General features: G+C 44.6%; 1 protein-coding gene across 1 annotated transcript; it reads left to right on the forward strand.

Moving 5' to 3' along the window:
- The first annotated feature begins 2005 nt into the window (after window positions 1-2005).
- LOC124665685 lies at window positions 2006-2937 on the forward strand. The gene is made up of 3 exons (XM_047203079.1): window positions 2006-2198; window positions 2320-2410; window positions 2547-2937. Exons 1-3 carry the CDS (start codon window positions 2171-2173, stop codon window positions 2935-2937), a joined length of 510 nt encoding a protein of 169 aa, XP_047059035.1. The 5' UTR covers window positions 2006-2170.
- Window positions 2938-14578: the final 11641 nt, after the last annotated feature.

A 14578-nucleotide genomic window follows, 5' to 3' on the forward strand; every position in this document is an offset into this window, starting at 1 on the left:
TATCAGATGTCCCATGCAAAGTCTCTTGTTTTCTGACAGTCACTGGGGTTGTGGGGGCGGGGAGGTGGTGTTCACACGCTAGCACATCGCCAGACACATCACAAGGTGGACACGTGGCGCCTCCCTGCTAACTAGGTTTATACTCATTTCAACTTTAGTTGCAAACTATTAGGTAGGGTTTTACCAACTATCAATGATTTTTTTGTTGATATACTATTGTATATTGTGAAGATTGTGAATGCTTAAGCCAGTTTGAGCTCGTTAGTGAAGATGTGACTTGAGACGAACGAATGCAAAAACTTTCTCAATATATGGATAACCAAGTAACAGCACATAGGGAGGTACTTTACTAAGGGAGTGGACACCCACAATAGTAAATGGATGCCCAGATGTGCTCCGTACAAAAGCATCCATCAGGTGGTTGTTGCAACGTATCCTATCAAACATTAAGAAACAATGCTCCTATTTAAGGATGAGAAGAGAGATCACTAGTCGAGGTTGAAAAAGGAGAACCCAATTGTTGTTCGGTCACATGAGAACACACCACACCTAAATCCAATGTGTGCCTTTTGCACTTGGTCAGAACTTCTTTTCTTAGGACTTGGAAGCATCAGGATCTTAGCATCAACCGTGTGTTCTTCAGAAAGTAGTGTCAATGTGATTGCTAGCTAAGAATGACTCTTCTTTGGGTTCATCATTGAGCTGACACACAGTGGCGAGTTCCCAGTTGGACATCTCAAAGTTCCACATTCCCTTTTTATTCCACGAAGACACGTTGCCAAGTGGAGTTTTTTCTATGGCAAACTAATCAGCATGGACCCTCTCTAAACAAGAACACGTGGCAGGTCTAATCTCAGAGCACACATTCCCTAGTTAACTAGAAATCATATACTACCTACTCTCTCCGTTCATAAATAAATTACTCAATTTCATCTGGATGCTAATGTATCTAGATGCATTTTGATTATAGATATCTTCATATCTAGGACGGGAGATAGTACCTATTTTCCTTTTGCAGTTAGCGTTTTGAATGCGTTTGGTTCTTCGCTAAGCATGCAACCTTGCCAAGCCAGCTTGGCTAGTCATTTGGTTGGCACAAACCGAGCTAGCTAGCTTCTAAGGCCATCCTGCATGGCATACGTATCTAACTGGGATGCCATACATACACATCGGATATTGGGAAGGAACAGAGTCAGAGATAAAAGCCAGTTCTCATGCTCCGCGCCAGGGCTGGGCCGGTAAAATCCGGGGCCCTATGCGAAATTCTAAAATGGGTCCTATCTTATTAGTATAACTAATAAAAATTATAATATATATATGTCTTAGATGGACGTTTGAACTAAGAAACTCTTCGCACCATATGTTTGAACTATTTAGCTTTTAAAAATAAGAAAATACATTCAAAATCTCAAAGGCTTATTAAGAACAAGCAAGTGCGTGTGGGTTGGAGCGCTTCCTAGGCTATCCACGATAGCGGGGTTGCGCGCCTGGGTTGGTCGCCGGTGTTTCTTTGTTGCTATCTATTGGCCCACGTGTCAGGACGTTGTTGGCTCGGCTGATAAGGAAAGGAAAAAAGAAAAAAAAGGATCGGGAGAGGAAAAGAAGGCACCGACAGAGCGGTAGAAACCCTATCAACATTCCCCTCCCCTCGCCGTCCTGTGCCGCCGCCGCCGCTCGCGCTTCCCCTCCCCTCGCCGTCCTCGACGCCTCTCTTCCGCGCCCATCTGCAGCAGTATGAACAGCTCCATCACCTTCTCTGCCGCTCTCTCGCCCACAACCCTCCGTGTCGGCCGAGGCGCGACGGGGTCTTCCGTTTATCCGGCGCCGCACAGACAGATTGAAGAACAGAAGACATGACGACGACGTGATGGCCGCCGATTCGCGCAGCCCTCCTTCTTCTTGCATGCCCCTCTCCTTATCGCTCCGGGGCAACGAATGATTTCTGAGAGGTGCGCCCTTTTCCTATCCTCCCCTTCTCTCCACTTGATTTGGTCGCCAGGCGCAAGAAGACTGGCTCACTAAATGTCTTCTGCATGAGACCTGTTTGTGGATATGCTGGTGTACACTGCCGTTGATTGTGGTGATCGTCGGCTATCGATATTGCAAGCGTGTGTTCTCAGATGAGGTCCCTCTGCTTGCATTGGTTATCAAGAAGAGCATCCATGGGGCCATGGTGGCTGCCACAAGCAGACATGCTGGTGAGGCGTGCCCCGTACAGACTCGACCCTGAAAACTTCAGTTTGATTTGTTCTACTTGCATCTAAGAATTATTTGGCACTGTTTTGTTGTTGACACTCAATTTTCTTTCTAATATTTCAGGGGTATCCGGTGAAAAAGAACAATACAATTATACAATTGAGTTGATGGCAATGTTGGGAGTGTTTGGAGCAGTTATTAATATCATACAGATGTATCCTTGGAGTTGATCTGATATTTTTTTTGTTAAAAATTGCATCACATTCCATCGGTTTTGATAAACTGATCCGCACACTGCATTGAATTCCCGTTTTGAGATAACATATTATTTCTCCTTCACATCATTATAGGTCTTACCGTGACTATCAATTGACTGCAACTTCATTGGCAAATATGCCTCAGCTTCATTGGGAAATATGTCACACTGCATTATTCTTGAGCGAGAAAAACTGCATTCTATTAAATGGAATGCTTGTGCTGCAATTAGCAACTGCAAGTTCCTTGGCAAATAGGCCTCAGTGTGACTTGTGGCGCGATGAATTGTATCGGCAAGTTGCCGGTATGTGTTCCTCGGTACCAACTCGGCAAGCAGGCCAGCGCTGCAGTTCTTTCTCAGCGTGCCATTCGTGTCTAGATCTTAAACATGGTATGAAACGAATTAACTTCCCTCTGTATTTTGTACTGAATATTTTATATTTATTTCTGAGCCACTTTGGTTTTATGTTCTTGATTCAGTTGTAGGAACTGGTGGAAAAGAATACTAGCAATATTGTGCGATCAACAATATCAAGGTACGTTAGATTTTTTTGCTTTTTCAAAGCATGGTATTTTACTGAAGATAACAAGGAATAAACTTTCATTTTGTTGAATGCCTTAATTAATAAAGGGTCCAAATTAGTTTTATTTTTATTATTTTTGGCATTTTTATTTTTGTTGTCGCTGATCTTCAATTGAGCAAGGAGGAACGGTCAGCAGATTTTGCACAGATTTTGCATTTATTTTGCTAAAGCTGCATGTGATTGCAATTAAAAATTAGTGTGCCTTTAATCAGCGGGCTATCTTGGAGGTCTCGTTGAGTCATTGTTGGGCATGGTAGGTAGCCTATTTAGCATTTGAAAATAGGCATCCCAAAATTGGTTTCATGCATTAGCAGTTTGCGGCTAGATCATGACAGATTTGATCCTGCTGATCAACACCACATTGTCTAGATGTTGGTCTTTCATGGCAAGATCATTTGTGGATTTTGAAATGCTTTGTACTTACCTGTAAGTAACTTGCATTAGTCATGTGTTCACTGATATAACTATTCCCTTTGTTATTGAATAATGTGGTAACTTAAACTCCCACTTGATAGATTTGTGCTAGACAAAGAACAACTTCAGAAGTTCACGACACAACTTTGACAAGTTAGGTCCCATTTTCAGATGACGTTAAATATGTTTATATTACCAACTTATTATAGTATTATCTATGGTGCATTCTGTTTAGATATATGTATACTGATTTTCCATGAAGGTGTTTGGCATTGTTCGTAGACGCAAAACCCAAATTATCCCCGTGATCCCAAAGGGAGTTTCTTCCCCTCAAATTAAGCACTTGATATGTTTGCCATTAGTATTATATTACTTTCGTCAATGATTAAGGTTGATGGGTGAGGTTTTCATCCTTATACGTCACCATACATGACATTATTCGTCACCATCAAGTTTCTGGCTTATTGTAATTTTCTTCATATTTTTATAGTTGTCCTATACTTGCTCTTGATATCTTGAATCATCATGTTCTTGTGTGGTACTGATCTGTTTGGTGGTTTTCAATAACCCATGCGTTCCTTCGTGGGAGATTTTCATGGACGCATGAGCTGACTTGATGTGGTTGGTTTTGTGATCTACTAGCTTGTTTCTTCCTCTGCATTTGAAACAGAGTAGTGTGCCTTTACTACCATCTATCATTTTTCATATAAAGAAATGAAAGGTTGTTGCATTCTCTGTCAGTTAAAGACCTTTGTTTCCATCTGTTTGAATGATTGTTTTATTGGTAGAGGATTCTTTGTATTTCAGTTATTTTAGGTAGCACTTACTTGCAGGTAGATGACATGACACTAACTAAATGTTTTTTCTCAATCTGCTATTTTGATTTCTTTTATGCTTGCAAGATGCATTTTTTTCTGGAGCTGCTCAAGACATGTAATATTCTATGAATCAAGAGATTCATTTGAGTTATTTTTATTTTGAAACTAAGTCATATTCTCTATTGCGGCTTAGATTTATAGTGGGAAATTATATACCTTGTGTTTCTTGGTAAATTACTGAATTGGGTCTTGTAACATTAAGTAGCCTACTGTTTGTTGGGAGATCATTAAAACTACCTATAAATTTGTGGCATAGCTTCGCAGGTATGCTTTGATAAAGATGGTCCAAGGTCTTCCTAATCTTCCTATCGTATTCTTCCATATCTCCATTTGAGTAGAGATTTGTCCTTGCACATTCCTCTTTACCTTAATGGTAGTCTATCATTGAGTAATCCTATATGGAAGAGGAGGAAGTTCTATTTTAGTGGATCGGAGATGCGGAACCGACACCGGAGTCCCGCTCGGCTGCTGATGCATTCTATAGATAGAAGTAAGCAGCAACCCGTTCACCCTGTTCCCCACAATTGACTGTATGCAATTAGGGGAGTTGAATGGATTGCTGATGCTTCTGACATTATCTTTTTTGTTGACCTGCTTATGATATTTTTTTGGTGATTTGTGACAAGTAGGTGAGCATCTCGCATCGAGATGATACCTGGTAGAAATGTTGCTTCTCAGTTTATATGGTATATTCTTGGCTCGGCCATATATGATCTACTTTTGGTCTAGCATACTTTTGGTCTAGGAATATATTTGCTACATATTGTTGCAGCTTTATTTACCAGTCCATCTGCATATATTGCATAATATGAAAATCATCATTGGTTTGAACTACAAATTGATAATATGTTACTGTTAATATGATATCTGTTGTTACCCAGTTAAAATGTGAGCAATTTTTGTATAGATTTGATTGGCTCCCTATTGAGAGCACGCATAACAATAACAAGTCTAGAAATCAGCTGTTTTATCTCGCACTTTTTTGGAGATCATAATTGGTTAAGCTTATTCTGCTTATAATGTGCTAACACACCAGCTCTGTTGCTCTTTATGATTGGTTGTCAGATTATTGGACGAGATATGGACTTTGGATGACTGATGGTGAGAGCATAAAAATGATGTCGTAGATTTATCTAAATTTGGATCTATCTATTCTTTTTGGGACGGTCATTAGTCAATTTACTGTTTACTAATTGCTAACTGAAATATTTATGCTTGTAGGGGTACTGGAGACCCACACCAGATTCAAACCATGCATCAGTTTGGTGAAACACAGTACGAGTGTGCAGTGCTTGTTTTTTCTCTTTTGTTGATATGTCACTAGGCTGGTCTCCATTATTGATATGTCACTAGGGCTGGTCTCCGTTGTTGAGTGTCTGATTTTTTTTCTTTTATACTACACCCTAAATGTGGTATGAAATTGTACGAGGGATTAGCTTTTGCTTGCCATGTTGTAAAATAGCTAGGATCTCTTTCTGTAAAGAAGTATGGATCTAAGGGGTGTGTATGACTGGGCGCTAATTAGAACGCTGCTGACCGGCTAGGAGGCGCCCCAAGGGGCGCCCCAACCACTAGTAGGATGTAAAGCTACTCCAGTCAAGAATCACGTGTACATAGATAAACGTATTACGAGAACTATCATGTGAGATGAATACAATAACAAACTAACCTCGCAACCTCGCAATTTATAAATAAAAACCGCTGTGATTAATCATTTAATTCAACTTGAGAGTTCATGGTATCTCGTTGTATTTTTCTCACATGTTTAAGATATAAAACTAAAATTTTGTTTCAAGGGCAAGTATAGTGTATTTTATATGTATAGAAAACCTTTATAATCCCTTGTCTGAGTTGTATTCAATGCTATGCATAACTAAATCAACTATATTTTGCCTCACAAGCATCAACCAGAGTAGTAAAAAAGTATAAAAAGTAAACTGAATTAGCGCCTGGTAAGATCCGAACTTACAACCTTATTGTTATCAGCAGGGAAGGCTCGAGGACAAGTACCAACTGTGCAAAAACAGTTTCCTTACTATATTCCGAAGTATACCTATATAATGAAAAATCGGAAAATATGGGCCCCTAAAAATTTGGGGCCTGTGCGGCCGCACGGGCCGCACTCCTGTGGGCCCGGGCCTGCTCCGTGCATAAGGAATTGAACTGAATCATCTCAATCGAGGTAAATCAAAGAGGGTAGGACGGCGGCCGTTGGTGGTCACGGGCCTGAATCATCTCAATCGAGGTGAATCATCAGCCGGTAGGTGGTCACGGGCCGTCCACGGTGCCGCCATCTCAGAAGAGGGCACCAAGGATGCTAATACACTAGCCAAATCTTGAAATTGATTTAGGGGAAAAGATCTTTGCGGGCAAGAATCCATGGCGATGCAAGGATTCTCCTCCCAGCCCACGGACCATCCGCTCCCGGTAAAAGAGAACATTACATCTTAGCGTAAATCCCATGAATGATGCCAATATGGAGTCGCTTGTCTGGACACCGTAAACTGTGCATAGCATACAACAACACGGATCATCTTCAAGTCCAACAAATCTAGGAACGAATGTTTTCTCCACTGGTAGAAAAAAGGCCTTCCGTCCAGCCCCATTAGTCGCGGAAATACAAAAACCGCGACCAATGGGGTCTTTAGTCGCGGCTCGGTTGCCCAACCGCGACCAAAGGCTCGGGCCCGACGCGCTCGGTGGCCAGTCCGGTGGACGGGAGGGGCTTTAGTCGCGGTTGGCCGAGCCAACCGCGACTAAATGTCCTCGAGCTCGGCCCAAAGACCTTTAGTCGCGGTTGGCCGGGCCAACCGCGACTAAAGCCCCTCCCCTATATATACCATCCAGCCCACGACACTTAGCCATTTGGTGCCCACTTCTCTTCACAAACTTCACAAGGGGGTGTATGGTTTGCTTTTGGCTCTTCTTATGCACACAAGGTGTTTGATGAAATGTCCCAAGAGCATGAAACAAACATGATATGAAGTGTCGGAGCCACACTTGATCGAGCTTCCTCATTTATTTTTTCCTCCTCGATCGCGGTTAGCAACAACACTTGAACCTTTCATATATATGTGTCATTGATAAAATATGCATATGTGCGTAGTTCATTGTTTAATTTCTATTTAGTTTAACAAATGCATGATGGTTAATTATATATTTTGTATTATAATAATGCGGATGAATCGGCAATGGATGTACGCTAGCCGACTCTCCGGCGAATTCACTACGGGTTTGAATGATTTCCTCGTAGTGGCTAATGCGAACAAGCGAGGGGTTTTGTTATATGTCCATGTGTTAACCGTAAGAATCGGAAGGGTTACTCTTCCTCAAGGGAAGTTCACGTGCACCGATTCGGCATGGTTTCATGCCAAGCTATAATTGTTGGACCAAGCATGGAGAAAGAGGGGTTATAATGGAAGAAGATGAAGAAGGGGATGATTTCATCGATGAGAGCTATCTTGATCATTTCGGTGATACTTTCATGGATGATGCTGAAGGTGGGGAAGGTGAAGGGGAAGGTGATCAAGAAGAGGCACGTGATGAGCCCGCTGATGATCTTGGTCGGACCATTGCTCGATGCATGGAGTCGGCTGCAAACCGAAAAGGAGAGGGAGAATTTGGATCGCATGTTAGAGGATCACAAAAAGTCGTTGTACCCGGGATGCGATAATGGTCCGAAAAAGCTGGGCTGCACTACTGGATTTGCTTGAGATGGAAGGCACAGGAAGGTGTAGCCGACTCGGGATTTGAAAACTTGCTGAAAATGTTGAAGAATATGTTTCCAAAGAATAACGAGTTGCCCTCCGAGTACGTATGAAGCAAAGAAGGTTGTCTCGCCCTCTAGGTTTAGAGGTTCTCGAAGATACATGCATGCATCAACGATCGCATCCTCTACCGCGGTGAATACGAGAATTTGAATGAATGCCCTGTATGCACCGCATTGCGTTATAAGATCGGAGGCGATGACCACCGGTGACGATGTCGAGGGCCGGAAACCCGGGAAGAAGGTTCCCGCCAAGGTGATGTGGTATGCTCCTATAATACCACGGTTGAAACGTCTGTTCGGGAACAAAGAGCATGCCAAATTGTTGAGATGGCACAAAGAGGACCGTAAGTCGGACGGGGAGTTGAGACACCCCGCAGATGGAACGCAATGGAGAAAGATCGACAGAGAGTTTAAAGATTTTGCAGCTGACGCAAGGAACATAAGATTTGGTCTAAGTACAGATGGCATGAATCCTTTCGGCGAGCAGAGCTCCAACCATAGCACCTGGCCCGTGACTCTATGCATCTACAACCTTCTTCCTTGGTTGTGCATGAAGCGGAAGTTCATTATGATGCCAGTGCTCATCCAAGGTCCGAAGCAACCCGGCAACGACATCGATGTGTACCTAAGGCCATTAGTTGATGAACTTTTACAGTTGTGGGGCAGACCTGGTGTCCGTGTGTGGGATGAGCACAAAGAAGAGGAATTTGACCTATGAGCGTTGCTTTTCGTAACCATCAACGATTGGCCTGCTCTTAGTAACCTTTCGGGACAGTCAAATAAGGGATACAATGCATGCACGCACTGCTTACATGAGACCGAAAGTGTACATTTGCCAAATTGTAAGAAGAACGTGTACATGGGGCATCGTCGATTTCTTCCCAAAAATCATAACGTAAGAAAGCGCGGAAAGCATTACAACGGCAAGGCGGATCACCGGCCGAAGCTCGCGGAACGCACCTGGTGCTTGAGGTATTTGATATGGTCAAGGATTTGAAAGTCATCTTTGGAAAGGGTCTCGGCGGACAATCAATTCCGAAGGGAGCCGACGGGCACGCACCCATGTGGAAGAAGAAATCTATATTCGGGAGCTAGAATATTGGAAAGTCCTAGATGTCCGCTCTCGCAATCGACGTGATGCATGTTACGAAGAATATTTGCGTGAACCTGCTAAGCTTCTTGGGCGTGTATGGGAAGACAAATGATACAAAGGAAGCACGGCAGGACCAAGCAACGCTTGAAAGACCACGATGACCAGCATCCGGAATGGTTTCAAGGTCGTGCCGGCTACGCTCCGACCAAAGAAGAGAAGGTCATCTTTTTTGAATGCCCGAGCGATATTAAGGTCCCGTCTGGATTCTCGTCCAATATAAAGGGAATAATAAACATGGCAGAGAAAAAGTTCCAAAACCCGAAGTCTCACGACCGCCACGTGATTATGACGCAATTGCTTCCGATTGCTTTGAGGGGCTCTGCCGGAAAATGTTCGAGTAGCCATTGTGAAGCTATGTGCATTCCTCAATGCAATCTCTCGGAAGGTAATCAATCCAGAAGTTCTACCACGGTTACGTAACGATGTGGTCCAATGTCTTGTCGAGTTTCGAGTTGGTGTTCCCGCCATCCTTATTCGATATTATGACGCACCTCCCGGTTCACCTAGTCGAAGAGATTTCCATTCTCGGTCCCGTATTTCTACACAATATGTTCCCCTTCGAGAGGTTCATGGGAGTATTAAAGAAATATGTTCGTAACCGTGCTAGGCCGGAAGGAAGCATCGCCAAGGGCTATGGAAATGAGGAGGTAATTGAGTTTTGTGTTGACTTTGTTCCCGACCTTAAGCCGATTGGTCTTCCTCGATCGCGGCACGAGGGTAGACTAAGTGGAAAAGGCACGATCGGAAGGAAATCAACGATATGTATGGACGGCCATTCTCCGATCGAAGCACACCACACGGTTCCGACAAATTCCAGCTTGGTGGCTCCGTACTTTGAGAAACACAAGAATATTTTACGCTCGGACAACCCGGGAAGCTCGAATCCTGGATTAGGAAGGCCCACATGGAGACTTTCGGCAGTTGGTTGAGAAAACATTTAATGAGTGACAATGAGGTTGTAGATCAGCTGTACATGTTGGCCAAGACACCATCTTCGACTATAACGACTTTCCAAGGGTACGAGATAAATGGGAATACATTTTACACGATCGCCCAAGATAAAAAGAGCACCAACCAAAACGAGTGGTGTCCGCTTTGATGCAAGCAACCGAGAATGGGCAAAAGGTCACATATTATGGTTACATAGAGGAGATATGGGAACTTGACTATGGACCCTCCTTCAAGGTCCCTTTGTTCCGGTGCAAATGGTTCAAGCTAACATGAGGTGGGGTAAAGGTGGACCAGCAATACGGAATGACAATGGTGGATTTCAACAATCTTGGTTACCTTGACGAACCATTCGTCCTAGCGAAAGATGTCGCTCAGGTTTTCTATGTCAAGGACATGAGTAGCAAACCGAGGAAACGGAAAGATAAGAAAACGATCAGTACATCATGCGATGATCCAAAGCGCCACATTGTTCTTTCAGGGAAAAGAAACATCGTGGAAGTGGAGGACAAGACAGACATGTTAGAAGATTATAATATGTTTGGTGAAATTCCGCCCTTCAAAGTGAACACCGACCCAAGCATTAAGTTAAATGATGAGGATGCTCCATGGATACGGCCCAATCGTAAGCAAGCAGGGACACAAGGGAAGAAATGATGTGTAATAATTTATTGTACCAAACTTTGTTGAATGGATCATGTGAATTATATTGCCCGTGATGTGTTTGGTGTCCATTTTCAAATGATTCGATTGATTCGAGATAGCACTGATGATACATGAAATTTGGAGTGATTTAGTCATACTCCTGCCTAGGCGTATAATATGCATACTTGTAGTCTTCATAGTCGCCGCCGTTGTACCGGTAGTCGTCGCCTTCTAAGTTGTCGTCGTCGTCGTCGCTGCTGTCGTCGCTGTCGTCGGGCGGCGCTCGTGGCTCGAACTGAGGGTAGCGCAGGCGGGGGATATCGCCGGCCGTGATGTAGTCCATGACGCTCGCGAGTCCGGCCGTACCACCATAGCCGACGGCCGGCCTCGTGGAAGTTCCCGGGAGGCGGACCATCCTCCTCATACCCGGCGAGCGCCCTCTCACGCCGATTGATGAAGAAGGCGTCCCAAGTATGCTGGTTATCGGGATGCCGGCGGGGATTCATCCGCCGCTCCGGCGTGAGGTCGAGGTAGTAGTGGTTCGTGATGGCCGCCCGGCGCGCGAGCACTCGAGGGACGGGAGGGACCGGCACGCCGCCGACGCTTAGGCTCCGGCCCGGCGGGGACGCGGTAGCCCGGTGGGCAAGGGTAGTTCGAGGCGCAAAGCTCCTCCACCTGCTGGTAGGTTAGAGTGGGTGCGGTGGAAGCCATGAGAGAGTGATGAGAGATTGGAGAGATGTGATAATGCTGGCCAAGCCGGGCAACATATATGTAGTGAGAAATGGCGGGAAAAATGGGAGCGGGAAGACGAGGAGGCGGGAAGAAAGTGGCGGGAAGAAAGAGGCGGGAAGAAAGAGTCGGCGGGAAGAAATTGGCGGGAAGAAAGAGGCGGGAAGACAGGGAAGAAATGGCGGGAAGAAGAGGAATCCGGAGTCGGGTCATCTAATCTTTAGTCCCGGCCGGTGGGTGCAACCGGGACTAAAGGCGGAAAGACAGAGGCGGGAAGAGGGGGCCGGCGCCGGAAAGACGAGAGGCGGGAAGAGGGGATCGGCGGAAGACGAGAGGCGGGAAGAGGGGTCGGCGGAAAGACGAGAGGCGGGAAGAGGGGGCCGGCGAAAAGACGGAGGCGGGAAGAGGGGGCCTGCGCGGAAAGACAGAGGCGGCGGGAAGAACTGGTGGGAAGAACTGGTCGGAATAACTTTAAATGAATTAGTTTTATTTTTCTGAATTTTTTGATATATTATTTGTATTTTTAATTTTTTTAAATGAACTAGTTTTATTTTTCTGAATTTTTTGATATATTACTTGTATTTTTAAGATTTTTAAATGAATTAGTTTTATTTTTCTGAATTTTTTGATATATTATTTGTATTTTTAAGATTTTTAAATGAATTAGTTTTATTTTTCTGAATTTATTGATATATTATATGTATTTTTAAGATTTTTAAATGAATTAGTTTTATTTTTCTGAATTTTTTGATATATTATTTGTATTTTTAAGATTTTTAAATGAATTAGTTTTATTTTTCTGAATTTTTTGATATATTATTTGTATTTTTAAGATTTTTAAATGAAAACTAATTTGAAAAATAGCCTTTGGTCGCGGTTTGGCTCACCAACCGCGACTAAAGGGTGTTTTCCGCGGGAAACCAAAAACCCGCCGAAAATACCCTTGGGTCGCGGTTGGGGTCACCAACCGCGACTACAGTAGCCTTTAGTCGCGGTTGGTGACCCCAACCGCGACCAAAGGTCCTACCCTATATAAACTCGCGCACGCCGCGAGGCGGTTAACACTTCGTCTTCTTCGATCTGCGCCTCGTCTTCGTCTCTGCCGCCTCGCCGTCGTCGCCGTCGCCCTCGTCGCTGCCCCTCCTCGCGCCGCCCGTCGTCGCCGCCGCCCACCGACGCCCGTCGTACGTCGCCGCCGCCCCATCTCTACCGCGCGCTCTTGCGCGCGCGCGCCTGTACTGCACGCGCGCCTGCCCGCCGCCCACACCGCCGCTGCGCGAATGCTCGCCGGCGCGCCGTACGTCTGAGAGAGAGGGGCCGGCGGAGCGAGGGAGAGCGCGGCCGCGCTGCTCGCCGGCGCCGCCTGAGAGAGAGGGCCGGGGAGGCGGCCGGCCGCCGTGGCCGATCGAGCGCGCGCGCCCGGCCCCCGGCCGTTTTTTTTTGTTTTTTTTTTCTTGTTAATTTTAATACAAACAAATAACTAAAATTTGATTTAGGAGTTTGTCTAAAAAAAAGAATTAAAATTTGTTTGTTTTTTTTAATTTGAACTATATATACTTAACAAAAAAAACCTAAAACATAAAACTTGATAATTTTGACTTAATAAAAAATTTCTGAATTTTGACTTAATAAAAAAAAACATATAGTTAACAAACAAAACATATTTTGACTTAATAATTTTTTGTTTTGTCCACTTATAATTAATGAATTAATTAGTAACTATATATGTAGTTAACAAAAAAACATAAAACTTGATAATTTTGACTTAATAAAATTTTAAGTGGACATAAAACTTGATAATTTTAAGTAGCCACCGCCACCGACCCCGCGTGTATACGGAGGGGGCGGCGAGGCCCTCGCCTCCCCCTCCGTATACGCGCGGGTTTTTTTCTTTTTTTACGAGAGAGAGGATCGGCACACCGCCACCGCCACCGCCCTTTCGCCACCGCCTCGCCGCCCCTCCGTATACGGCGAGGGAGGCCTCTATGTGTTGTCCTCGGCACCGCCATCGCCCTTTTGCCACCGCCACCGCCCTCTCTCCTTTTGCCACCGCCCTTTCGACACCGCACTTAATTAATTTGTTTTTACTACATGTTTTCAGGACTGACATATGGCGGACGATAGAGCTGACCCGATTATGGACAACTATGATCCGGACGCCGAAAACCATATATTCGGCATCATAAAAGGCGATATTCCATATGTGCCGACCGGACAAGAAGAAGATGATATCTCTTCTTATCTGAACCTTGACGGTGAAGATGAAGGGCGCCGTCAGCAAGATGATGGGGAAGAAACGTCGATCAACGACGATCTTCAATTGCAAGTAGCAACCAGCTCCGGCGCCGAGGTATATATATATATACATTTTTCCTCTGGTGATACAAACTTACTGATTTGAATAAATATGGGTGTACTAACACGCGCGACTCTCTTTCTTATTTTAGCCCTCGGCCGGATCGTCGAAAAAATCGAGTACGTCGTCGTCAAAGCGTGGCGCAACCAAGACGCTCAAACCAGGAGAAGCATATACCATCGAGGTTGTCGACAGTGCAACCGGCAGGCCGCTGGAGCCCCGAAGTACGCCACCAAGTTTATCAACCAATGCGGAGCCGTTGTTAGAGACAACATCTCGATCACCCTCCGGGAGTGGAATGAGCCAAAGAAGGCACGTCTTGGTTTCACTTTTGTTGACAAGAGAACTAAAAAGGATTGCTTTCAAAAGCTTATGGAGCATTTCATCCTACCTCCGGAATACCACAAATTCGATGAGGCGGGTAACAAGATTCAGGAAAACAAGGAGAGGAGGAGGCTACTCAAACACTTCGCTCTTGGTAAGATGGCCGATACATTCCGGAAATTCAAGCAGAATCTAGCCCGTGACTATGTCAACCGAACAAGACTCCGGAATTCAAAGGACGAGTATGAGAGACTTCAACATGATTGGCCAGAATTTGTGAAGCAGAAGAAATCGGAGCATTTCATTGAAATATCGAAAAAAATAAGG

Source organism: Lolium rigidum, chromosome 1 (genome assembly GCF_022539505.1).
Source record: "Lolium rigidum isolate FL_2022 chromosome 1, APGP_CSIRO_Lrig_0.1, whole genome shotgun sequence".
NCBI classification, from domain to species: Eukaryota; Viridiplantae; Streptophyta; class Magnoliopsida; order Poales; family Poaceae; genus Lolium; species Lolium rigidum.

Coding starts and splice junctions, on each gene's coding strand:
- LOC124665685 (XM_047203079.1), top strand. CDS start 2,171: ATGGTGGCTGCCACAAGCAGACATGCTG. Junction 2,199..2,319: donor TGCCACAAGCAGACATGCTG/GTGAGGCGTGCC, acceptor CTAATATTTCAG/GGGTATCCGGTGAAAAAGAA. Junction 2,411..2,546: donor GTTATTAATATCATACAGAT/GTATCCTTGGAG, acceptor ACATCATTATAG/GTCTTACCGTGACTATCAAT.